Source organism: Hippichthys cyanospilos, chromosome 16 (genome assembly GCF_059441005.1).
Source record: "Hippichthys cyanospilos isolate Australia breed blue-spotted pipefish chromosome 16, RoL_Hcya_1.0, whole genome shotgun sequence".
NCBI lineage: Eukaryota > Metazoa > Chordata > Actinopteri > Syngnathiformes > Syngnathidae > Hippichthys > Hippichthys cyanospilos.
This window is the reverse complement of record NC_142384.1, coordinates 6,150,560-6,176,651: the sequence shown is the minus strand read 5'-3', so window position 1 is coordinate 6,176,651 and position 26,092 is coordinate 6,150,560. Positions and strand designations below refer to the sequence as shown.

The 26,092-nt window shown below is 41.9% G+C and overlaps 1 protein-coding gene across 1 annotated transcript in view; it reads right to left on the bottom strand.

The window, feature by feature from the left end:
- The window catches only part of LOC148410294 (E3 ubiquitin-protein ligase rnf213-alpha-like), a 44,769-nt gene that overhangs the window by 879 nt on the left and 17,798 nt on the right, over positions 1-26,092 (bottom strand). The window contains exons 19-64 of the mRNA XM_088436852.1: positions 25,605-26,092; positions 25,299-25,458; positions 25,014-25,231; positions 24,766-24,903; positions 23,918-24,085; positions 22,525-23,713; positions 21,443-21,624; positions 21,205-21,360; positions 17,522-21,124; positions 17,315-17,439; positions 17,097-17,210; positions 16,909-17,033; positions 16,706-16,828; positions 16,578-16,639; positions 15,210-15,366; positions 15,003-15,138; positions 14,734-14,916; positions 13,808-13,938; positions 13,587-13,744; positions 13,299-13,505; positions 12,470-12,657; positions 12,295-12,403; positions 12,104-12,204; positions 11,841-12,029; positions 11,485-11,651; positions 10,907-11,009; positions 10,178-10,292; positions 9,865-10,063; positions 9,593-9,792; positions 6,871-6,993; positions 6,669-6,779; positions 6,339-6,581; positions 5,785-5,869; positions 5,663-5,697; positions 5,468-5,568; positions 4,912-5,068; positions 4,664-4,838; positions 3,181-3,263; positions 2,856-3,107; positions 2,507-2,636; positions 2,342-2,425; positions 2,088-2,268; positions 1,675-1,876; positions 717-794; positions 457-654; positions 295-384 (exon numbers count right to left, since the gene is read on the bottom strand). The exon at positions 25,605-26,092 is cut by the window's right edge and continues 129 nt beyond it. Coding sequence (XP_088292978.1) covers positions 295-384; positions 457-654; positions 717-794; positions 1,675-1,876; positions 2,088-2,268; positions 2,342-2,425; positions 2,507-2,636; positions 2,856-3,107; positions 3,181-3,263; positions 4,664-4,838; positions 4,912-5,068; positions 5,468-5,568; positions 5,663-5,697; positions 5,785-5,869; positions 6,339-6,581; positions 6,669-6,779; positions 6,871-6,993; positions 9,593-9,792; positions 9,865-10,063; positions 10,178-10,292; positions 10,907-11,009; positions 11,485-11,651; positions 11,841-12,029; positions 12,104-12,204; positions 12,295-12,403; positions 12,470-12,657; positions 13,299-13,505; positions 13,587-13,744; positions 13,808-13,938; positions 14,734-14,916; positions 15,003-15,138; positions 15,210-15,366; positions 16,578-16,639; positions 16,706-16,828; positions 16,909-17,033; positions 17,097-17,210; positions 17,315-17,439; positions 17,522-21,124; positions 21,205-21,360; positions 21,443-21,624; positions 22,525-23,713; positions 23,918-24,085; positions 24,766-24,903; positions 25,014-25,231; positions 25,299-25,458; positions 25,605-26,092 — 11,522 coding nt within the window. The remainder of the gene's footprint in view (positions 1-294; positions 385-456; positions 655-716; positions 795-1,674; positions 1,877-2,087; positions 2,269-2,341; positions 2,426-2,506; positions 2,637-2,855; positions 3,108-3,180; positions 3,264-4,663; positions 4,839-4,911; positions 5,069-5,467; positions 5,569-5,662; positions 5,698-5,784; positions 5,870-6,338; positions 6,582-6,668; positions 6,780-6,870; positions 6,994-9,592; positions 9,793-9,864; positions 10,064-10,177; positions 10,293-10,906; positions 11,010-11,484; positions 11,652-11,840; positions 12,030-12,103; positions 12,205-12,294; positions 12,404-12,469; positions 12,658-13,298; positions 13,506-13,586; positions 13,745-13,807; positions 13,939-14,733; positions 14,917-15,002; positions 15,139-15,209; positions 15,367-16,577; positions 16,640-16,705; positions 16,829-16,908; positions 17,034-17,096; positions 17,211-17,314; positions 17,440-17,521; positions 21,125-21,204; positions 21,361-21,442; positions 21,625-22,524; positions 23,714-23,917; positions 24,086-24,765; positions 24,904-25,013; positions 25,232-25,298; positions 25,459-25,604) is intronic.

Genomic DNA, 26,092 nt, shown 5'->3' with positions numbered 1-26,092 from the left:
CTTCATCAATTAAATACTTGATTACTTGAGTAGTTAATTACATGAAGTCATCGATTACATACGAGCTGTCATTTTTAGACTCTCCTTTCGCAAAATACTCGGGAAAAATAATTGAAAAACACAACTACCTGGGATTGAAAGTCTGCACTCTTAAAAACAAACCAAAAAAACATGTCTTTGAATTGGACTGAATCATTTCATATTATACATGCACTTTTGGGTTTGGAAAATATGGTATTGTAACCGCGGCGCGCTCTCCGTCACATACTGTGAGAACATTATTCCCGGCATTACCCTATTAAGCATGAGCATGGTTTCCGATTTGAGGGCGTTCAGCAGCTGCCAGAGGACCACGCAGTGTTTGAGGTAGCACCAACTCAGGACCTGCGGCGCACAAAAGAAAAAGCCCGCTTGAAAATAGGAGTGAGCCGGCTCCAAAAGAGGCAAGACGGCGACCTTGAGGACACAGTCGCTCAGCTGGCTTCCCATGCGCAGCACGTCCTCCAGGTAGCCGGACAGGCGCATGTGAGGGTCTCCCCCGGCCATGGCCAGGAAGCCCAGAGCCACCTCCAACGCCGACAGGGCCTCGCAGGCCTCGCTGTAGTTGTGCAGCTCCTGGGCCAGCGCCAGCATGGTCTGGCCGGACAGAGGCTCCTGCCGGCAGACGGCTCGGTCAGCGCTGGGCGGGGCGCCTCGCAGGCGGCGGCCTGACTCACCTGCGACACTTTCTCCTCGACGTCTCGCAGGATGACGGAGTAGTTGCGGTCGGGCCGGTTCACCAGTGTCGGGATGCCCTGGGGAGGGGGGGAAAGAATGCCTTTCGGTGCAAACGTTTTTTTTTTTTTTTTCGGAAATCGTTTAGGTAAAATGTAAAACCAATGATTTTTGTCCGTTCTGAATTAGGATGAATCGAGAAAAATGGCAGGGTAAACCAGCGGTTCATATGATCAAAACTTCACGAAGTAGAGGTTGAATTTATTGTTTTTGAATGCAAAAAATTGCTCATTTTTGACTGGTTTGATTTAAGAGAAAAATCACAAGAAAAAGAGCAAAACCCTGCAATAAGAGCTGAAATTGCGAGGCAAAAGTCTATGACAAATAATGACTATTTCTTCAGCTTTTTGTTGGTGTCAGGGAGAATGCTACAATGCTGTTCCACTCAATGGCAGAATGTACTGTATAATTCACCTGTATATTACTACCATTTACTTTTTTTCATTCACTATTCATGTTTTTTGTTTTTTCATGTATTCATGTATTCATTGTACTTTTGTCAGTTTTTGGTTTTTGTATAGCCTCTCACCATGCACGTGAAGGAGCTTTATCATCATACGTGAAGCTTTTTCCCAGGCAATTAAATGCATACATAGATATGACCAAATCTTACCTTTGGTACATTGCCGATTGAAATTCTGATAAAATATGAGTATTCTAGGGGCACGCAATAAGTAAAATCAGACAAGATTTTTTTTTTATCTTCATTTTTTTGTTGTTTATTTGCGTATTATACACTTTGGTTTTTTTTCTTTTTTTTATTTATGAGCTTAACATCTTTTGGTCAATTATAGTTTTGCTCTTTTTTTTCAGTTTATCCTACATGTTTTCGGCCCACAAAATCCCTCACCACACACTTAATAGACTTTTCTCGGGCAGGGCGTGTGCGTCAGTTCTCACTTTGAGGCGGATGATCGGTTTGCCCAGAAGGAAGCGGAAGAAAATCTGTTTCTGGATCCTGGGCAAATCGTACTCGCGGAGGGTCTCCTGGCCCCTTTGGACGCTGTACTGGGTGTTGGCCAGGACCAGAGGCATCAGATCCCGCTCCGGCTCGTAGTGGATTACGTGGAGCTCTGTCAAATCTACGGGGCCGACCTCGTAGCTGGGTCAGGCCCGGAAAAAAAATTAGCCTCCTTTGCTGCATACTGAGCGCATATGCGAAATAATAAATAAATGAACTTTGACCATTTGTCATGTCCCACATTTTTCAAGAAAAAATAAGTAAATTCATCAGGAATAGACCATCAAGTCAATCTGTCAAAAAGTGCAGTAGCATGTCCAAAGATGCAAAAGTAGGTAAAGAGCACCCTCACCTGGTCTTCTCCCCCATGTGCTTATCCACACATCTGACCATGTCATTGTGCAGGCCGATGAGGTAGCTGACCAGGGCGGTGGCGCACAGCCCGGGTCCATGCCGCTGCGGCAGCAGGACCTTGAGGTCACTGTCGGCGTCGAGGTCACGTCGGCACAACTCGCCGGGCACGCTGATCTCATCTGAGCGCCGGCGGGCAATTTGGCGGAGGTCAGCTCACAGTGCCGCATTCACAGTCGGGGTTTTTCAACTGACCGTATGTTGCCAAAGATGACCTAAGCTGATTCCAGGTTTTCAGAAAGGTGTCGATGCGTTTCCTGTACCAGGTCCTCGAAGAACCTGCGCAGGGATGTCGTGTCAGAGATAAAAATGTGGTCGGCATCAATGACTCACAACCGCAACACGGGCGCTGTTCGGTACCCGTCTGGCCGCTGAGAAACTGGGCGATGGTACCGCACGAATCTTCGCTGACGTTTAGAAACACTTTGAGAAGTCCTTTCTGCAGGCTTACAATGTCAGGGAGGTGCTTCACCAGTCGCAGCTCCGCTTCCTGAAAGGGCCAACGATAAACTCATCCACTTGTTACTTTCTAAAGCGGCAAGTCAAGCACAGTCATGGCTTGCATATTATAGTGGTGAGGTTTTTTTTTTTATCTGAAATTTTTTATCAAAATCTGACCAAGGACCAGAATACAGCATCTACAACACAGATGCTCCTCAGCCCTTCTGACCCCTGCTTTTAATGGCCCAGCATTTCATTGACTGCTGACCTTGTTCAGAAACCTCCAGAGCACAGGCAGGGTGTCTCTGCCATCGTTCAGCTCCACCACATGGGTAAGGTGCTGCAGAGACACTTTCTCCTTGCAGCGCCACACCGCAGATTTATGGAGGCTGGAACTGACACGAAGAGAACCCAATAAGAGAGCTGGATTGTTACTCAGCAGCCACATGATGACATTGTTAGAATTTTGAGAGTCCGTCTGGATGGAGGTGTTCATTTCCTTCAGCTGGCTGTCCAAGAGCTGTGGGGTGGAGGAAAAGTTAAACCACGGCTAACACTGATTACACTTCACTCTTCTCCCAAAGCAACAGTACCTTCAGCTTAGGTGCGATGCACAGGCTCATTTGTGTCTCCCATTCATTTTGGTTTGCATTGCTGGAGAGCGTCCATGGGCCAGCTGAAACCAGAGGATATAATCAAGATTGGCAGTCTACAACATAAAAATCACATCATTACCATGATGAAAAGTTTCAGAAATGTCTGCTGCAGGTGAAAATCCGCAGTGGACAGAGTCCATTATAAAAACAGAAAAAAAATATTTGTTTGTCGAAGTGTGCCCCGCGATTGGCTGGCAACCAGTTCGGGGTGTAGTCCGCCAAATGCTCAAAGACAACTGGGATAGGCTCCAGCGTGCCTACAACCCTTCTGAGTCTAACTGGCTAAGATGATGAATAGCTGGTATAAGAGGTACTAGAGAGAGACCAATATGGGTTTTTCAGAGGTCATACCAATACCAATTATTAGTGGTCAAGGACGCTCATAACCGATATTCATTTGTAATAAAAAGGAACATATTGACATCCGAAAATAGGGTTCTATCTCTTTGTTGAAATGTCTTTTGTCCATCAAACAGCTTTATATATATATATATATATATATATATATATATATATATATATATATATATATATATATATATATATATATATATATATACTGTATTTTTGATGTAAAATTCCAACAAAGCAAGCAGGGAGTTCCCAGGGTCTTAAAATCAAAAACAGAAATGTTAAAAGCTTTAATTACAAAGAAATGGCTTGCAGAATTTAGCAGCTTGCAAGGTTAGCAGAATCACTTATCAAGTTAACTGAATCACTTAAAAAGTTAACTGAAGATTTCAATAAATAGTCCCCTGAAATAAAGACATCCTTAAATTGAATGATTGCCCATCCAGAATTTTAAAAAAAGGCCAATGCCAAAGATAGGCATCGATAATCGGCTATGCCGTTTGATGATTTCACAAAGTCCGCTTGCGTCCAGAACGCGTCAAACATTATCACACAAAAATCAAGTTCTGTATTGTTAAAAAATCATACATGCATGCACACATACCTTATACATAGCCAAAAATGTGTAAAATATTGACAAATGTAAAAATGTTGTTTTGTCATCAAAAACACATTTTCATTTTTTTTGTTTATGATTTATAGACGGGCGCTTGAGTTGTTCCAGAGCCCACAAATCAAAATGAGTGTAAAAGTCATTGTTGTGCAGAAAACACATCTTTTCAAAAAAAGCTAATTTTCTCCTTTGTTGTCCAAAATAGCTCGATGTCACTCAAATGACCGATTGTTAAACCGTGATTACCACAAACCGTAATGAGGTAGAAACTGACTTTTGATTGAAGGAAACAATGTCATCTTTCATACGATCCCGTACAGGTGTGCATGGACATAGCACACACTAATTTGTCGGCCCCAAGAGATGAGCGAAAAAGGCTCAAAATCGGTAGCCGCTCTCGAGGTTGGCTTTTCCGAAAACGCTCGGCACCGAAAGGGTTATTATGGTTCGTCTTACAACTTTGCGGACGCTGGGCTTCCAGGAGGCCGCTGATGATCAGGTGAACGGCGCCGACTGTGTCATCCGTCCCTTTGCCTAGACATCGACCAAAATGCTCTTTGTCTTTCTTCAGATGAGCCAGTAGAAATGGCCCTGGCTCTGCGACTTGAGGGTTGATGATGGAAGCGATGTTCTGTCAACGCAACACAGAGATCACAGTGAATCTCATCTTAGACCAACTCCATGAAAAACGCAAAGGACGTCACCTGGGCGTGGCCGGAAGCGCCGATCAGCATGGCCAAGTGGGTAAACATGCGAATAAGTGCGAAGGGGACAGGAGAAAGGTGCTTGGTGTCCAGCATGTCTGCATTGTCCCTTCGACCGGGGTCGCCAAGTATGTGGCCCGTCTGAGTGCGATCACGACTGGAAACAAACCGCGGACAATGATGACTTGCGCTCCAGTAACATGTCTTTTTTAACAGACTCCTCCAGGATTTTAGCGGTCCGATTCGGTAAAATGATTCAGCTCATGATGTCATATACATTATAAAGGTGCATGAAAGAATTTGTACAAGTTTCTTGCCAAACAACATCTTCAGGCCATACGCATCACTGCAACTTTAACGGAATGTTTGTACATTCATTGCAAGTCATCAGCTATGTTGCTGATGTATTTTATCCATCCATTTTCTACAGTCGCTTATCCTCAAAAGGTTATCCTCATTTTTAAAATGGAAGCGCAAATCGAGGTGGTATCATAATACTATCCGTTAAAATCCTGGAGCGGTAGACTGGTTGTTGACGACTAGGTCGGCCACTCACTGGCTCTCTAGTTTTTCAAAACCCGCGACGGGTAAGTGACTTTGCCCACCAATGGGGACTTTGCAGTCAAGGCAAATCTGTCTCTCCATGGGTAATCCACACTGGTCAGAAGAAGGAAGGAAAACTAGTTTACTGCCAAATCAAATGGAGATGCAGATACAGTCCATCTTTTGGAAGAAGATAAATAGAACAAACCTCTCCAACCAAGCAGGGGTGACCATTGGGACATGCTATGATAAGAAAATTGTTAAGACAATGTTTTTAAAAGAATCTTCAAATTAAACAAACACATGTCTTTTTTTTTTTTCTTTACTTACTGTACCACGTCAGTGGCTCTGAACCTTTCAGAGCTTTCTGAGCCTCCGCTAACTTGTCCTGTGGCATCGTGGGCAAGAACGCGTCCTAATGTGAACAGATGAAACCATGAATTTCCTAACCCAAAACACTTAAATGTCAGTCAAATTCTCTTTAAACCGTTACTCTTAAAAGTAAATGGCTAACATATGATATGATAAGGACTGAATTTGGTGCTTTCAAGAGTCATTGATCTTATTTTTCCATCCCCAAACAGCTCAAGAACAAGAACCCAGACGCATAGAAAAGGAGTTTTTAATTTAATTAATCTCATATCATACATTTTTAGATGCTCCTTTTACCAAAAACTTGAACAAAAATGATATTTTATGATAATCTGTCATTTCGACAGCCCTACTTGTAATCAATCAATAGCAAGACCTGCACACACAAGACTCATGAGCTTGAGCTTTATAATAGTCTCTTTGGCTGGTAGCTTTCACAACTGTTTGCAATTTCATTTGCGCCAGTTTTTTAACACAAAAATGTTGTCAGGCTTCAAAATCTTTCATTGTACCTGCATGGTGGAAGGTTCCATCGCTAGTTGTTGCAGAGGTGCTAAAATCTTTTGCTCTGAGCAAAGCAAGACGGCGGCCAGGTGAACGGCCAAGGCCAGGGATGCACAATCGTCCCCGGAAGTTCCAGTAGTGACCTCCAAAGACCCGGGATGGTTGGTTACCAGGGTGCGAGCAAAGGCCTTGACCTTTGGGTTATCAAGCACTTCGGACGTGTCAATGAAAGTCATCAGGGCACGGAATTGCTGGAAGTGACAAACACGGAAAGACACACAAAAAAAGTCACCCCTGACTTCACTGACACTCGCTTTACTCCTTATTTGGGAATCTACCTCAGAATCTTGATGCAGACTTAAACCGCCGTTTCTGAAGAGGGTGGTCACTTCTCTGTGTAGTGCCAAGAGCAGGTAAACTCTTGCCCTCTGTGGTGAATTTGCGCAGTCCTATAAAGGTAAAAGACAAAGCAAACTCGAAAGATTCCAATGAAAACGTCAAACAAAAGAAGAACTAAAAGAAGAACAAAAGAAGAATTACCTGACAAATCGTATCCAGGCAGTCCATTCGGCCTTCAGGGATCGCTTCTGCAAATGCATTTCTGATTTTCTTGTAGCTCTCTCCGTACAAAAGATAATGGTCAACTATGACGGCTTGTCCACTCTGAGAGCAGTTCAAATGGAACGGAAGAGGTCCTTAACAAACTAGCAGGTGTGGGCAAACAGTTGGCCAACTTTGGCAATTTGCTGATTGTTGGTCATGAATGTAAAATGGCTTCTTTTAATAGTAAAGTATATAACATACAGTGAGCCCCCGGTTTACAAACTCCCTGTTTTACGAACTTTTCATCTTACGAACGTGGACCGCAGCGTTTTTTGTCCCCCCCTTACGCACAAACCTTTCGTCTTACGAAAAATCTAACATGCCGGTCAGTGTGTCCGCGCTATTTTTTTCACTTTGCGGCGTCAACAAATTAACTATTCTCTCATGACACGGAAAGGCAGATATGCTATTGGTCTTATAAGGTCACAGTCACGGTCTCAGTCACGGAGATGCCGATATGCTATTGGTCGATTAAGGTTACAGTCACGATCTCAGTCACGGAGATGGCGATATGCTGTTGGTCGATTAAGGTCACAGTCCCGATCTCAGTCACGGAGATGCAGATATGCTGTTGGCCGGCGTCACGTCAATCACAGAAATGCCGATATGCTATTGGCCGAACGCCTGCATCTAGCTTGATGGCACAGCTGGTCGGTGTGTTGTGAAGACTTTGCAAACTTTATCTGTTAGACATGGATTCTAAAATTGCAAGTGGCGGTAAAGGAAGAAGTAAGAGGATGATGACAATAGAAACCGAGCAGGAGATAATAAAAAAAATACGAAGGAGGCGCACGCATAGTTAACCTTGCTCGTGAGTATGGCCGTAACCAACCGCTCGGCAATCTTCGAAAGGCAAGACCTTTCCTTGCAGGGGGACAGACCTCGATCAACAACAAAATCGAGAGGCTTCTTCTGTTATGGATTAAAGAGAAGGAATTCGTCTGTGATATGTTCTCGTTTGAGAAAAGTTCTAGTTTAAGAAAATAAATCAATAAATTCTGCGGGTTGTTCTCTGCTCACCTCCGCCTCCACCCAGCTCAAGTCACGTCGCCCCAAAGGTAAATGTCATTTTTCCTTTGTATGTTTATGTTATTTAATTTAACTGTACAGTAGATTATGTTACTAATTTTTAATATGTGTATAAAGTGGTGATGTTTTACCTAAGGTTTTTGCACGTGTTGCACGCATTCACTAATTAACATAGGTTTGGATTGCCCGTCATATGAGCAATTCGAGTTACGAGCGTAGCCGCTGAACGGATTAAGTTCATAACACGGGGGCCCACTGTATTTATAAAAATAACATTTAATCAATTGAACAATTTTATAATGCTGTAGATCAAACATGTTAGCACTTTGAGTGGTGTTGAAGTAAAAGGATGTCAAATGAAATGTTACCAAGAGCGCTATTGACTCCAACTGATGTCAATTACGTGTTTGTTTGCTTTTTGTTCACTTGTTTTATGGAAATGGGTTGAGAATAGGTTTGGAAAAAATATACTGTGTAAAAAAAACATTACATATGATCTATCAGAATGCTTCAAACTGGAAGCAGGTTCTCTTTAAAAATGTCTGGCAATAAAAGAGTTAAAAGTAATGCATATGTCATATATGCATATGTATTTTAACTAGACAATTTTAGGGAAAACAATGGAATAAAATGTACATAGTGTAGGGCTGTCATTTGAATATTTTTCATCAATTATTCAAGTGGTTATTCCTTCGATTCATTACTCAGAAAAAAATCTTAATTTACATGAAAGTGTTACAAAATCCCCATTTTTTATTGTCTATGTAACCAATTATTGCTGTTAATTTGGTATTGTTTAGTGAATCAAAATAACTAAATAATTGAATCACATGAGCGGGATCGGTGAACTCACTGATCTTTTTGAGACGGACTCCGTGACTGGTGCAGCTGATATTTTGTTTGTTTTTTAAAAAAATTAAAATCTGATGTTTGCAAATGTCTTGAGATAATGTTTGAGATGTTTTGAGACAAAAGTGTCACGTTCTGCCTGGGTTATGTTCGGCTATGGGTTTTTGTTGTAGAGATTTTGGGTTGTTTAACCATTTAGTTTCTATAGTTTCTTCCCCGCGTCTGCCTCACCTCCCTGCCTCATTAGTTTGATCTTGTCCACCTGCCTGTTTACCTGCCCTCCTTCTCCTCCATTCAGCTTCCCCTGCCTTTTGTCTCTCCCCCAGCTGTGTCGTGTCTTCTCGTTAAGTGTGTAGTCTATTTAAGTTCCCAGTTTGCATTTGCTTCTTGTCGGGTCATTGTCTATTTTCTGCGCTGCCTGGTCCTTGTTGCATATCTTTCCCGTGCTGCCTCCCGTTCCTTGTTGCCCCAGTAAGTTGAGTTTAGCGTTTTTGGTTGTACTTTGTATTTTTGGTCCATTGCGACCCTGCTTTTGTTTGTTATTAAATATCCTCCTTTGAGCTTCATCCCAGTCTGTCCTGCGTCCTTTTGGTTCCACCTTTCCCACATTCCACATTGCCTCAAGTCGCCATGCCCCACCGTGACAAAAAGATAATGGGTCTCTTCTTTAATTGGAGGTAATGAGTGTGCTTGTTTTAAAAAGTGAGTGGTCTATATGTGGTCCCCAGGCCGTACTTAGCCCACTTTAGAACCTTTGTTTTGTCGCAAAAATTCCACAGACCTTTTGTTGAACTTCCTCAGGGAACAGCCAAAGCTTGTCATCCATTTTGAGAAGCTCCTGGGCAAATTCTAGTCCGCGTTGGCTGATTATTTTGCGGACCAAGTAGACACGATACCAGTTGTTGCCACTGCGGCCACACAAGTTCACCACACTCTCCAGGAAGGCTTCGCTTTGAGCTCGGCCTCTTTCGTCCAGCATTTCTGTAACCAAGAGTGAGAACTTCTTAATCACGACACAGCAAGCCACGCCTGTAATCATTTACAATGGCTCACCTGTGGCAATGATGGCAGCTGCTAAATCCAGGTCCATCTGCACTCTCGCCACCTGCTGCAGAAGCTCCACAGTGACTGGAGTCTCCTCCGTCGGTTGGCCAAGTGAATGCAGGACCTCTGTCAGGAAGGTAGTTTCGTGACGCATGCACACCTGCTTGTCCGTGTCTGACCTGAACTGGAAACTCTCAAACATGGAGTCCTACATGCATTAACAGATAAAAAATGAGATATTACAGGATGTATTGCTAATTAGTATCATTTGACAGCACTTACAGGAATTTGTGTTGCAAAAAATGAATATGTACATGTATACCTGCAGGCACTCCAGGTAGAGGCAGTATAGTTTAGTTTTGTCTTTTTCCTCTAAAATGCGACACTGCTCGACAGCCTGCAGGTGTTGCTCCAGGTAATCCTTCACCTCATCAAAACTGTCAGGAAAAGACGTTTATGACATATTTTAGCAGGGTAAACTCAGATCTTATTGTGGTGACAGCTGAGCCTTTTCTCCCCCTTGTAATCAAAGTCAGATTTTCATATGGTTCCAAAAGATTTTCCTCAGCTATTTTCGTCTTGTGTGATTGATTTACTTGCATAATCTGCTGGAGTACGTTTATGGCGGGTAATGGTCTATATGGCAAGAGTAGAAAAATGGCCAACAGAAGCGCTTTTAACACTTGTGCAGTATTTTGACCAATTTTGGGCCATTTTCTTCCACATCATTCTCATAGTATTTTATCAAAGGGATGGCATACTCCTGATGCGATAACTAAATGGTTGTACCAAGTTGAACTTTGACATACTGTCAACATCTGGGTGAAATTTCAGCTCCCTAGTGTCTTTTTTCCTCAATTTTCCTTTTGATGTGAAATGCCTCTGATGTGAAAATCAAAGGCATTGGACAAAATACCGAACAAGTGTTAACTGCAATGTGGTTTCAAGCTCACACTCAAGCTTTGATTATTGTGATGTGAGTAGTTGGGATAGGACACCACTACCATGACAGATAAATGAACTGCAACATTTTGACATCCTGGCACCTCACCTGTACTTCAGCAAAAGTTTGAGCACCACCGATCGAACCACTGGGTTTTTATCCGCAGAATCATCAAACGGAGAGAGCACCTTGGTCATCATTTGCCGATCAGCTGTGAAGATAAGAACGCTGCAATCAGAATTTATGTGGGAGTTATAAAGATGTGTATTGAGGATGGGTCTGTTTATTAATAGGTCAACTTGCAAATGATGTATGAATTGTAATTCCATTGTTGATGTTTTATGTGATAAAACCAACTACACGTGGAGTGTGCTAAATTTGGTGCTGGTTCGGGCAGCATTCTCCTGCTCATTATCATATTGGCATGAAGGCAGAAGTTCAGAACCTTCAGGGAGTGATGCTACTTACTGTGGTTGATGGTTCTATTAAGGGCAAACATTTATTTTCCTGTTCACCCAAACTGAATGTCTCTAACTAGGGGGAACACACATCATTCAATCAAGCAACCGTTTATCATACACAGTAGGGCAAAATTCCAGCGTCTAATAAAGTGCAGTTTGAGGAAATATGATAGTGGCTCAAAGAAAGCCTGAATATAAATGCATAGAGTTGAAGCAAGAAGGTACCACTGAGAATAGAAGCAGCACTGTCTTCCACCAGGAGAAAGGAAAGCAAATGGTGAATGACTGCTGGGCATGGGGGAGAATTGTCCTTGAAGCACACACGAGACACCAAGTCGATGAAGAAAGCGTTGCACTTATTCCTGAACAAAGCGTGCTGTTCAACCCGAACCCTGCGCAGGATGTGTCAGACAATGAAAACATAGAATGCAAAAAGCCTATAAAGTACATACTTTGAAAGACTTGCTTCTGAATACATAGTTCTAAAAACACATTTTCTTTTCACTTTACAGAGACTTTAAGTCCTAACTCTCACATTAAATGAACGTAAGTAATTGGTGCTCGCAAAAAAGATCACCAACCGCAAGTCCTCCGAGGGAACCGGTAAAAAATCATCAGGAAGTGCCTGCTTGCATTGAGGACAGACATTCATCTGACACGGTGCCAAGTAATTTTTGATGCACGAGGCGCAGAAGATATGCTCGCACAGCAGACAGATGGGATCTTGCGGGTCTCCCTTACACACGAAGCACCAAGGGACCGATCTGAATCTGGATGGAGTCAAAATGACAAATTCCATTGAGTATGAAGACATTCATTATGAGCCACAGTGACTAAAATGTACCTAAAGATTCCTTGGACAGCTTCATCTTTGTAGATCTTCAGCAAACGAATCATCGCCTCAAATGGCTGCTGACATTTAAGGTCAGAATTGTTTTCCAGAGCCTAACAAAGAAAGGTTTATAGTTATTTCCTTTTTTTTTTTTTGTAAGACATCTGACCCGATCTATAAACAGACAGACAGCGATCACCAACCTGGTTGAATCGTTGTATGTATTTCCTAACTAAAGGTGTTATCTCCAACTGTTGTGTCGCAAAGTGCTCCACAAATAAAGAAAGGGAATATATCCGATTCCAATGAGCTCTGCGAAGTTGAAAAATTGAATCAATGTCAAAAGTGCTCAAAAGTTCATTTTTCATCTTGACTTACCGGACTGCGCTGACAATCGCCCTGCTCCTGTCTTGGTAGTGTTTCGCATTGTCCTCCGAGCAGACAAGCTCAATCGGAAACTTGAGTTTGTTCACTTGTCTGACCCACACTTGTCTTTGGGTATCCGTCTCTAGGAGTCTAGGCTCCAGGTGCTCCAGGCAAGCCAGAGCAGCATACACATCATGCATCTTGTAGACAAAACAGCGCAATCAATGCAAACCTTGCAGATTTGTCTATCAATACTAATCTATGCACATTTTTTCATCTGCAAAATATCACAAAATATTAGTGAAAATTGACACCTATGCTTTGCTTGATCTGCCCTCTATGTAATGCCTTAAAATGCTGTCTAACTTGATATAATGAATTCCCCTTTGTCAATATCCAAATGTCAAATATCCCAAAAGTGTAATGCTGCAACCACCATGCAAGTTACTTTGATGATATTCAGTTTTGGTTCACACCAAACAATGATGTGTATTATATTCAAAAATTTCAATGTTGTGTTCTTCCAATTTTAAAGGGGGCTCATCATGGAAATTCACATTTTGGAGCTTTAAACCGTGTTAAAGTGATAAGTACATACCCTAAACAATATGGTCGAAATGATATGGCCGCTTTATCATTTTTGATTATGGTTCAACAATGACCTCAAAATCAGCCGTTGGAACATGGGTGTGTTGACTCTTAATATCCACCATCGAGCAGAGTAAAATGTATATATTCAGGTAAAAGAAGGCCCAATTTTTTTACATAAATTGGGAATGAATGGAGAGTGTTCTAGAGAAAGGTTCAATATAGTGTACTAAGCAATTAAGACAAAACTCACCAGAAGATTTTCATCTTTGAAGTAAGGACACCTTAAGAGTATGTCTGTCACCTGCGGTTCAAGGCAAAGCATTCTGTAGAGGTTCTGCAGCCGGTTGTTGGATTGCTGATAGGCGGCATGGACCCACGGAAGCGTTGGAACTGCCTCCATGTTGCCGCATTGCCAGCGCAGTTCATTGACACAGCTGTTTAAAGCTATAAGCAGGAGCTAAAACATGCAAAAATTAATGACTGCATTTGTATGCAAACTTGTGATAAGAGAAGTCGTCGATATTGCAAAGACATCCACCTTCAGATCCTCCTGACGGTTGACATTGATAGTCAAGATGAGAAAATCTCGCAGGTAGAGCTGAAAGAACTCATACTGCGTCTCTGGGGTGTCTTTGGCTATGTACTCTCCTAATGGTGTTTTGGAAAAGAATTCAAAGAATCTCTGTTGAGTATGACCTAAGAAAAGAAATGCAAGGTTAATTACCGTAAAAAAGCAGTCTTCCTACAGCAAGCCATTACCTTCATTTTGAAGCGCATGAACCCAGAGCTCCTCTAAGTAGTCCTTGATCCTCCCACTGAAAGGCATGCCCAAGGGGAAGTTCCCGCCTTGTGCTAAGTAGCTTCGTACAAGAATTGTTCTTGTCACTGAACTATTTGGGAAGCAAAGGGGCGCAGGATGCAAAAAGAAAGTATTTCAGATTTGAAACTTCAGAAATTGCTCACATAATCAAAAGAAAATACAAACCAATTCCTATAAATATTTGGGAACTTGAATAATTGAAACAAACCTGATCAGTGAATGTTGATGTATTATTTGAGTACATGGCTCGAGTCTGAGTCACTTTATTGTTTAATACTCTGACCTTGGTATTTGACTGGGACTTGTCTCAAACAGGGTCATTGAAACTCACAAAATTATTTCTACAAATTTAATAGTCTCACTATGTTTTTAATCCTGAAAAGAGATATACTTTATGACACTTGAAACTGATTGGTTAACTTAAGCGTGGCAAAGCATGAGGTCTTTTGTTTTTCAGTCACGTCAGTCAACAGCAATGTTATGAAATTTGGTTTTACCAAACATTGCAAAACGGTGATGGTTCTGACCCCCCCCCCCCCAAAAAAAAAAATGTGACAAGGCATCACGTCGAAATTTGTTTGTTTTGTTTTATGAAAGTGTTATCGACGCGCGGATAACAAAACAAATAGTTTCAGTCATTGAGGAAGAATGTCGAGCATCAAGAAATTCCTCTTAATTTTGTGGTCGTGAAAACAGTATTTATCTGTATTAGGTTTTACCCTTGGAACGATTTTTTGTGACTCAGACACCAGAACTTCACTTGGACTCGATCAAAGTGGATTTGACAACGGGCTTGTTTCATGGGGGAATATTTGTTGTGTTGTGAAAAAAAAATGGGGAAAGGTCCTTTGGCGCCACCACCTACTCAAGCGATGGTTGTGGAATATCCAGCAACTTGTCATCAGCGAAGATGTGTAACCAAAGCCTCTTCACAGAAGGACAACTGTCTCTCATTAAGATGTCCAGATTTTGGTCAGCGTCAATCACTGAAACCACCTGAGCCAAGACGGGGGTCACCACAGCCTGAATGTGTTTCCATAAAGAGTTGCTGTAATGGTACCCCCCCCAAATTGTTAAAACTTAGAAAGGCAAACTCAAAGGTTATACAGTTTTGCGGTTAGGGAAACTACTCACCAAAATGTGCCTCCTTCCTGTAAAGCGTCAATATTACAAGCCACCTTGATGACCCAATCCTTTGTGGCAGACGAAAAGTTGCTTTCACTTGCTAAAAGTGAGTAAAGGCGCCTCTTCAGTATTCGCAGGAAGTCACCTGCCAAGAATGTAGAAACAAACGGAATCCACGTCAACCAGGAAGACAATGAGAAAGCGAGTGGATACTACCTGTGACTTGGTCACTGTCACTGAGAAGCATCAGAAGCATCTCAAGTCTTTGAGTGCTACTCCAGCCGCAGCCTCGCTGGTCCCTGAGCATGCCGACGGCACTTTGCACACAGCCGCGCACCACAGCTGTCGTGTCCAGGGCAGTGTAGTCTTCCCTCTGAACAATAACAAAATGGTATTTAAGAAAAGGATGAGCATACATAAACAAATCAAGCCCGTTTCTTCCACCCAGACTGAGCTGACGGTATTCACTGATTATAAAAAATTCACAAGATACTTTTGTTGGGACTTCTACTGCGGTCAAAGAAGGAATTAAACTGAAACCTCACGGTGGCATTGTACACCGAAATTATGATCATCTCTCACTTCATAATTCCACCACACCTTAATGCAAAATCTCATTTTATTTAGTTGAACACAAAGCTCTAACTTGGTTATGAAACTAGTAAAGTGGATATAAAGCTTGATTTCATCTGACACAAAAACCCACTGTTCCAAAAAAAAAAAAAAAAATCAAAACATTTACTCAGTTGAAATGAGAGCACAAATTACAACCAATATTATGAATTAAATATGCATTGAGACCCATAATAATTTTCCATGTATTAGGTGTTTGAATAGAAAACAAAAGGGAATTATTTGACACCCAAAAAAGACTATGAAAAATATAAATGTTCTAAAATATATAAATAGTACTAAAAATGTATTTACTCACACTCATCAAAAATTAATCAAGAATTACTTTTTGTTTTCTATTCAAAGCTGCTTATACTAAATCGACAATTATTAAGGTTCTCATTTGATGAATATTTACTCAATATCAAGCAGTGAAACGCAATTCACATTATTTCTTATAATGCCTTGCCACATTTTAATTGAGTGAATGTGATGGGTCTTTTTACAGTGTAACATTTATTTTAATAATCAATTAGTCTGTTGTTTTATTTTTATTAATTAAATCAGATTTTTAAAAAAAAGATATTCCATCAATTTGTCCAAAAAAGCCATTTTTTCAAATTGACAGTGCAATAACATAAATGAAGTCAGATTCACTCGCTGGTTTAGTCTTTGACACCTCAGAACAAAGGGCAAAATGCTTCATGTTTTTCCTTCCAAAGTCAATGCCAACATTTTGAGTCATCACGAAGATAATACAGGTGTTGAGTTAACTAGTTGTTGGTTATTCATAGCAGCTCTAGTTGTGTTTTCTGCCATCTGATTGAAGCTCGTTTAATTAAACATTGCATAGATAGGTAACAAGCATGAAATATTATAGATTTATTAGACATAGATTTCTCTAGCACACCCCTAGTTAAACACAGACACAATGGGAAAAAAAGGTTTGCATTACATGCATTGAATACTCACATCTATTATGTCTGTTTCTTCCTCATTATCACTGGTATTGTCTCCCTTGCTTGCCTCTAGAGCTGTTAAAAGAGTTTGTTTAGCGACGCGAAATATTTAATCAATAAAATAATAAATACTCCATTGACCTTGAGGTTGGCTCAAATGTGTTTCAAACAGTTGACAAATCGTCGTGTTCTGGAAGGTTCTAATGCCTGTAAAAATGTCCTTTGGCTTTCTCAGGTCATCTATGTGCACCGACGTCCAAGGGTCTGCCAATGTTAAGATGTCCTGAAATGACTCTTCAGGTATTTACGACAAGACGCATACGTACAAGCTGTAGGGACCATACCACCATGAAATCCAACATAGGAAGTCCCTCCTTTAATTCTCGGAAGCCTGGTGATAAAGTAGACGAACACCCGGCAGTCCAAGCCCTCTTGACTGATCTTGGTCACTTCATTTACGGCTGAAAACCTACGATGGCGGCGGCAAGTTTCAGTTTTGCACCAACAAATGGCAAAAATGATGCTTGCTTACTTGGCAGACGCAATGAGATGGCCACTATGAGTGCCCTCCTTGAATTCACTCTGAACGATGAGGATCTTCTTGTTGTGTTGATCACTTATGCTTCGTTTGTCAATGAGGAAGTTCCTACAATAGCATTGGCCCATCTTCATCTCAACTACACAGTACTGATCGGATAACGTTAACAATTATCGTTAAACTGTGTTTAGTTAGAAATCTCATCTACAAACCTGATTTCCTTCAAAAAGAAGTGTTCCGTGTCAAACTGCTGAAGGGAAAGAAGCTTGACACTTTGCAACACTTTCTCCAGTGGTTTTAAGTCAGGTACAGTGAAAAGTCGGGAGAATGTTGTCACCTGTAGTTTAAAAAAATATCAGGTAAACTTAAGACTCACTGATATGTGAGTTTTCAAGGAAAGCTTATCCTGTTACCATTACCTCTGTAAAGGCGGCAACACGGTACACTTCCTGTTCCGTATGAGCGACTACGAAGTCAGCCAGGCAACTGTTGCTTTGATCTTCAAAGAAGACATTTGCAAGATCTTTACATTCTCCACTGGGAAGGTCTGTCCAATCCAACCGCATCACTGAATCCGGCGTGGTACACCTGAGTAGTACAAGTTTAGCTTCTTGGAGAACTCCCTGCTCGGCATCTGAGCCTTCAAAAGTGTCCCCCATCTTCTCAATCACTTGATGGATCACAGCAGCACAGGCGTCTGAATGGTAGCCAATGAAGACGTCCGGTGGTTTGTACTTAGGTGTCTGAGTCTTACTGATATGATTGCTGATTGAAGCAAAGTGCCCGACCCATTCCTTTAATTTCTCGGCAGTCCTTTTCTGCTCTGATGTAAGGACGTTTTGGATGTCCAGGTAGTGTTTCTCCAGTCTATTGATCAGAGGTATTGGGAATTGTTTGTAGACCACCTCTCTTTCTTCAATGACAATGAGCCGAAAATTGTTGTGCACCCTGCACTTGACACGGTGGGTTCCAAGGCCGAGATCCACATACTTCTGTCCTCCCAAGTAGACATAATATTGATTGAGGGCATCATAGAGACTTTCATAGAGGTTCTGCAAGTTCAGGAGAACAACAGTTCGACCAGTCTCCATGCAGATCTTCACTCTGTTGATGTTGCGACATATTTGAGTGTACTCCTGGTCTTTGGGAAAGCTGGATCCAAAGATTATTTCTGGCTGGCCAATCTCTGAAAAAAAGGTTTGCTGCAAGATCTGGAGCGCTGCATAATTGCAAGTTAGGACCAACAAGTAGCGACATTCTTCCTCATGTCCGACCGCCTGAATGTTTTCTCTCACAAACTCAATGGCACTGATGGTCTCCAGGTTGGACGCCAGCATAAAATGTTCATTAAAGATGGACATTGCATCCACATCATCTTTGCCGCTGAAATTCCTCAAGATGGCCTTTGTGACCTCGTTCAACGTGGGTTTTCGTTGGTATGACCTGGCCACTGCATAAACCATCTTAATCAAGCTGTAATAGTCACGCAGGCCGAAAAATCCTCTACCTTTGTCATGGACGATCTTAGTATAGGCTACTGCAAAATAGGTAAATAATTGCCTGATCTTCTCCAAAACCATCACATCAGATGAGCATATACCTTCTGCACTCGCAATTAGTTCTTTCTCATTTGGATCACCACGAGAAACAAATATGCCTCTGTTCATCTTTGCAGGGTCTAACGCCCAGTTGGAAATGCCAATGAATCCAACCTTTTTGTGTGCCAGCGGCTCGTCGTCAATGCAACCTTCTTCCAACAATGGGTGAAGGGTTTTAAGCGGCATCTTTGGGGAGTCTTCAGCCAGCCCGATCTCATCAAGGACAACCACTGATATGTACTCGTCAAGTTTCTTCCCTTCCTGGAAGCGTCCACATTGTTTGAATATGTTAATGATGCCTTCGGGCGTAGAGTGAGGGCTACACTGAAAGGACACCAAATGAACCTGCTTGAACATTTTGTAGAGATTCGAGTGTGCAACTTGGCCCTGCATTGCATCTGCCACCAGTGTTTTAGACAGAGATTTTGAGGTTCCAGGTTTTCCAACCAAGAAGAGTGGAAACCTGAGCTCAATGCAGAGAACCATCATAAAAACATTTTCTTTGAGTGCAGCATTTCTTGCAATAGTATCTGCCATTGGCACACCACTTAGGAGTAAATCCTGTATTAGTGTGATTTCCTCCCTGATTTTTACTGGAGTATAACCCGGTGGTAGATATTTGCTGACACACTGTCGGTATTTAACCTTCTGTTCAAGGCAAGCATGGTAGCACACACCCAAGGCCATGATTAGAGACCAAATGACAGGATCTCGTTCCTCTGGCTCGCTCAGATCACATTGTTTTTTACTTTGAAGGGTGTACAGCTCTGCAAAGAAACGAGCGTGGTGATCGTAAAACCAAACAAAAGCCTGCATGCAACGTTCAACATCTCTCAGGCTGACAAAGCTACATTCATCACGCCGCCTCCTCATGTACTTTTGTGAGGCCGAAAGCGAGATAGTAATCCATTTGAAGTACTCCTGTTCAATCTTATGCCCATCCACAACTCTCTTCACAATCTGTTCGATGTATTTTTCCTCTGTCTTATCATTTAATTGGCCAAAGTCCCACACCAATGGGATCATGCTTGGTGGCAACGCTTGAACCCTATAGACGAGCTGGCGGAGTGGAATTGAGCCTAGTTTTTCATCGGTTTCCTCAGCCCGGACTCTGTACCCAAGACCTGCAGATTCCAGCCTCGTGATCATCTTATCGGTGTGCTTTCGGTAAGGGTTGCATGCGGCAATGATCTGCAATCCAGTATTGTTTTTCAAACCGACTCCCTTGACTGTCCTATCACAAAGTACCTCCTTGATACTGCTTATGTCCTCTGTGGTATTGGCCTCGTCTAAGAAGAGAACAGAGTCAAGTCCATGGTCTTGTTTGTTGATGGAAGCCATAGCTTCGGCTTCTCTTACTTTGGTGTAGATCATCTCTGACGATGTCCCACCATGCACTTTGACCAATTTCATGTTTTCAGTCGCAACACTGTTCTTGCACAGCTCACAGAGATATTTGATGAGTCTTGTCTTGCCGCATCCCGTCTCTCCCATGATGATGACAGGTATGCCACATCTGAGACGCATGTGAATTGCGAGCATCTTCAATATGTTGTCAGTCGTAAGCTCATATGTTGGATCGGGGTCAAAAGTCTCTTCGGTTTCTTCAGCGTCTGAAGGCTTCCTGACTCCAAGAACATTGCACAGATGCCTTATCTTGTCACCTCTGGGTAGGCTGTCAAAGTCAATGTTAAAAGGGACGCCCTGCTGCTGCAGGCCTTCATACAATGCAAGTGACATAACATTGGCTTTAATAACCGCGCCAGACCTTGGGTCAATAGCATCGTATGCTTTTTGTGAATTATGCCTAAGGTAAAACCCAATAAAGGTCATGGATGAGTGGTCTCCATTAAAAAAGATGTAAGGGTGTGGTTCCGTTTCCCATTTCTTTCTGATCGTAAAAGGAGCCAAGTCCTTATCTTTAATCAGGGCCATTTCCGAATTGCCAGGACTCTGGTCAGAGATATTTAGAGACGGTGTGGCAAAGTCCCTTGCCATGACAATCATAAAACCCACCACAAACGTTTTAAAACCGTTGAGGATGTCTCCCGTCAAATTGGCATCGCAGAATACAGATTTCTCACAGTCTTTCAGTTGCAGGTTGAGAAACCAAGTAAAGTTTCTCAATTCCGCCCACGATGGATCCAGAACGCCACAGTAGAAGAGAAGCATCTGAAGGCATTCCGCATGCGATCCTTCAGCAATGTTTTTCTGGTAGCTGAAACTATCAAGACTAATGTTTTCATGAAACCTTTTGAGGTACTGGTAAGGTCGCTGGAAGGCTGAACTCTTGAACACTTTGTCATCCATCAGGGGGTTGCCATTGCGCTTCTTTTCCTTCATTAAAAGCATCATGACGTCTTTCGGTGGCCGACAAATAATATTTGGGAACACATCTGTGAACCAACTGATTGAAGTATCAGTCTAGGCAGACAACAGAAAAGGCCAAGGTGAGCAAAGATGTAGTATAGTAAGATGAACATGTAAGTAATCAAATTTCTTACCTGAGCTGAATCATTTCTGCTTGGCTTAACAGTGTCTTCTAAGAATTCAATGACATATAGATGTTTATCACTGCACTTCCAGATTTTTCCCTCGGAGTCCATAAGGTAACGCAAGATCAACAATTTGAATAGAAACTCGTGAATACCTTTCCTCACCTTTTAAAACAACGGAAATAATGATTAACTCTTTACCAGCAGGCACCAGCATAAGTAAAATTTAACAATGCATAACAATTACCGAGGAAGTAATGTCGAAATGGAACACTATGAGTTTGTTCTTTTTCACGCTCTTCAAAAGAGACTGAAGGATGGCATTCTCATCGACACTGGGTTCAATCAAGCGTATGCATTTCTTCATTTTGCGTTCATCAACTGAAGGCTTCAGTCTTTCATAAATCCTCTGAATGTAAAGTGATTTGCCTAAAATGTATAAAGCAAACGTGACCACAAGAATAATAAGGGTGAAAGTTTTTACAATCTGAAATTCCAAATGAAGAAAGATCAAGTTATGTTACTGGTATTTTGTTCAATTATGCAGTTTGGCACTCTAGTCTGATACAATACATTCTTCTATGATAAATTTGGTCATTTTGTGACCATTTTGGCATTTGGTGCAGAGAAGGAATAATATATATCGCTGATCAGGATAAACTGCATCCCGAGGTTTTTTTTCTTTCGCTGGTTGTGTTAAGAATAGTGCGGGAAACCTATTTGGGGGCAGGAAGGTGACATGACATTTTTGATCAGTCTCACAATTTTCCAGAATCAATACTTATGAAGTGAAGGACCTTTTTTGCATGCATGTTGTCTAGACAAATAACTTCCTCAAGCTACAGTATTATAATATTGCGTGCAGTCATGCTTGCCAGCAGGATGCAGAGTCATAACATGGCATCATTGACAGCTGGTTTTTACTTCTATTGTCTCCCATTCGAAGCATGGCATTTTTTTTAGTCAGGTTCCAATAAATCAAGAGTCTGTCTCACATTTTCCCGTAGTTATCACCGACAAAATGTTCTTCATCCACATTGTCTCAGGAAGTTAGGTAACTGACATAGATTCATCAGAATCCGACCGAAAAAAATCCAACACATTGAATGGCACCAATGGAAAGAAAGACTGGCAGTCAAAGATGCCGTGTCACATCTCTCCCCCTAAATAGGCTCCCCTTGCTGTGATACAGACGAAACCAAAAATGCGTTTGCACGCCGTTTTTATAGATAAACCATATATTTTTCTTTTGCAGCAACGCAGGTACACTTTTATCATTGATCAAACACTTTAAGCAGATATGAAGTGTGAACACACTCATACACTCACCATTACCAGCTCTTTCAGATGAGACAGTGCCAACACAGAGGCCATCTTTGAATGCAGCAGCTGCACTGGGTTGATCAGTCGGGACCACAAAATGCTGGCAGAGGTATTTTTGAACGCTCTCTAATGATGTTTGAGGAACAACCTGCAACCTGTACTGACTGAAAGCTGATGGGAGATAGGCGTGTTCTCTTTCTGAACTACACAGTAGAACAAGCCTGTAGTCTGTCTTGCACTGCACTTTCATGCGCTGAAAGAATGTTTCAACTTTGGAACTCACGTCGTACGGAAGCAGCTCCCCGTACACGAGGCAGTATATCTTCTTCTCCCTGCAACCTGTGCTGAGACAACGTCTGAGAAAGAGCTCCACCTCCTCATAAGTTGAGGAGGAATTGCACAGGAGGACCTCATCATAAGTTGGGAGAGGCTGATCTTCGCTGGTCATATAAATGGAGATGCAAGCAGTTAACACCGCTGTCTGAGGGCAAACGATGAGGTTTGGATTCCTGGCTGTCATGCTTCTTGGGAGCTCTCTCTCTATGACATTTCTAAACTCCTCTTCAGGAGTATTCTTTTCAGCCAGTATTTCCAGCAGTCTTCCAAGACTTTTTATATCAAGAATGTGTGGAAATACATGCTTTGGGTCATTCATGTAGTCAATCCACAATTGATCAAACCATTCAAATATGTTTGCCTGTACATCAGGATCCAGTTCCATACTTGGGTCTGGCATCCCGCGGACCTCAGTTTCTTCATTTTCTTCTTGTGGTTGTTCCTGTTGAAGTTCACGCCAGACAGCTGATACATCTGAGGTTGTGCAGTGGGACTTAATAAAAGACAGCATCATGACAACTTGATCATCTACATGTTTTATGCGTTCTTCTGATAGATTGCTGCATAGAAAGAAAATCTGTTCCGCAGTAAAGTAGTTCAAATAATAATGCTGTGATCGTTGTTTGTCCACAAAATCCAACCACATGTCTAGGCAGTTCTCCATTATTTTGCAAAGTTCAGAAAGGCAGTCGCCAATGGTGACAGAATCGAAATTTCTCCCCAGGTTGAAGTCCATCTCAATGCTGAGATTCCCACTGAAGCAGCAGCAAACTTGAGCTTCCCAGTGTCTGAACAGAGGGTTTCCAGCAACATAGAGAGCAATGAAAGCCTCCGCTAGTCTTTGGACACCAGCAAAGACCTGAAAATAAAATGTTTGAACAGTGTAAGCTTAGACTGCTGCATCTCCTGTAAAACCAAATTCAATTCTAGTTATGATTTTTGTTAACTGAAATCACTAAATATCAAATAGAAAAAGAAAATGCAATACAAAACCAAGTCGGACATGAGAGTTGAGTAGTACTCTTAATATTTGTTTCATCTGTCACTGTTAGAAATACAGTACCTCTGTGAAGTAATTGACTTCCTTTTGTCCCTGATCGCCTTTTCCAGACATGAGCATCAGTTTGTTCTGCAGGTCCCGCAAATCTTCCAGGGAATAGCAGCGTATCTCTTGTTCATCATTATCATCATCCTCTGTCATCTCAAGTTCCAAGGTGGTGTTCAGATTTACCTATGTATCACAAAAAGAACCAGAGGCGGACATTTTAAAAAAGTGTTCCTGGTCTCTCATTCGTTGGCCTCAAATGGGCCTCCTCCGTCATTGTCAGTCTGCAATGTTTTTTCCAAGACAAACATTAACCGCCACTCCGTCAGCTCTTAGTTTTAATTTACTCATCACGAGGTGGGCATTTCACTTATTTTTTAGCCTGCCCTTCAGTGCCAGACTGCCCAACTGCAGATGTGAGACAAATCCAACAGATGGATAAAAACCGGCTTTTCATCACTGCTTATTTTGTCTTTTTTTTCTTCTTACGTTTCTCATCATTCATCCGCAAAACGGACTGCCCTACTTCGAAAGGCACATTTCACATCTTCGGACCAACGACAGTGAGCATTCCTATCCCGCACTAGGTATATAAATGACAGTATTGTTTCAATAAAACACAACCAAATGCTTTCAACTTTAGAAGACTAAAAATGCAATTAAAGGCATAGAAAATGTAGAACTTATCAATCTCAACTGAAAATGTAGCTTTGATTTTACTTTGCAACACACTAGGTGCATAAAACAATTGCCATGAACATCAGACTGGTGCGCCTAAGCTTGATTTTGTTTTTTTGTGACAGATGAAATCGCGGCGGAACATTCTACGTATACGATAAAATCAGGCCTGGAGTTTGTCGATTTACCTTTTTGTCACCCTGTGCACAGATGTAATAGACGCCTTTTCTGTTGATGGCAGTTGCTAAAGACATAGAGGACAGCTCTACTGATCCATGACTGTCCTTTACTGTTTTCAGCCATTCCAAATGGCGGCCACTGTCACGCTGCAAAAGAACATTTTTTTTTAATAGTGTTTCGGAATAACCAGAAGGCTATGTCTTATTGAGAAAGAGTAAACCCCATCATCATCTCTTTTTTTTTTCTCTCCTATTACCATTTTTTGGGGCAGATTGCTGTCATTGTCTAAGGCTTTCCAGAGTTTCTTTAAAACCTCTTTGAAGGCCAGAAAACCTGCATCTGGCTCAAGCTCATACAGGACTGGAGAATAGCCGAGAATGGCATCATGGAAGCAGGCCACACGGTCCACCTCCATGTCGTTCTCTCCCGCGGAGATGGAAGCCAGCTCAACAAACACCTTCAAATCCCTGAGATCTGGAAAAGAAGTCTGCATTTTATAAACTGCCCGGCCTTGATGAGCTTTGACATAGCTCATAGTTACCTTTCAGTGCATCTTTTACCCATTTTACAAAATGACCTCTGCGTGTCAACTCATATAAGCAAAGTCTGCGAGGCTCCGTGATGTCCACCAGATCATTCTTGGCCCTGATCAAGTCGTTGTTGATGCACTGAAGCTCTTCCGCTTGAAAGTCGGTGCGACCCTTGTGAGGACGAGCGGTCAAAATAACGGATGGGTGAAATTAACTACATTTGGATGTAGACAGTTTTGCTCATGAGATGGTTACAATTTGAAGCATTTTGTACTTGACTTTGAAGTTTCCCTTTGAAAAGCACAGATTACACTTACAACATTCAAGAGGGTCTCCAGTACGCTGAAGTCTCCTTGAAGACAGAGTATCTCTTTGATTGCCATGATGACCTCAGCTGAAGCCACTGCCCGATGGACCTCAAAATATTGCTCGATCTGCTGAAGCCTGGTTTGAATCCACTGCTTATCTGTCGACATGTCAATCCTGCACATGATGTTGAGGTCTCGTTCAAGCTCTGTGTATTTGCCCTTATATCCGCTGAAAAGCCAGTTGACCTCCTTAAGCTTTAGAGTGCCATTTTTCAAACGTGTGTATACGTCCGTGTAATATTCAATGCAGGGCTCAAAAATATTGTCATGAAGTTCATCTAGCGTCAGCGTTTTGTGTGGGACCTCTTCATCAACAGGATTGACGTCCATGACGTCTTCATTGGCCAGTCTGGCTTTTTCCTCCCAGCACAATATGAACAAGTGGCTGTCTTTGAACATTTGCAAGATATCTGACATGTGTCTTATAATGTCATTCA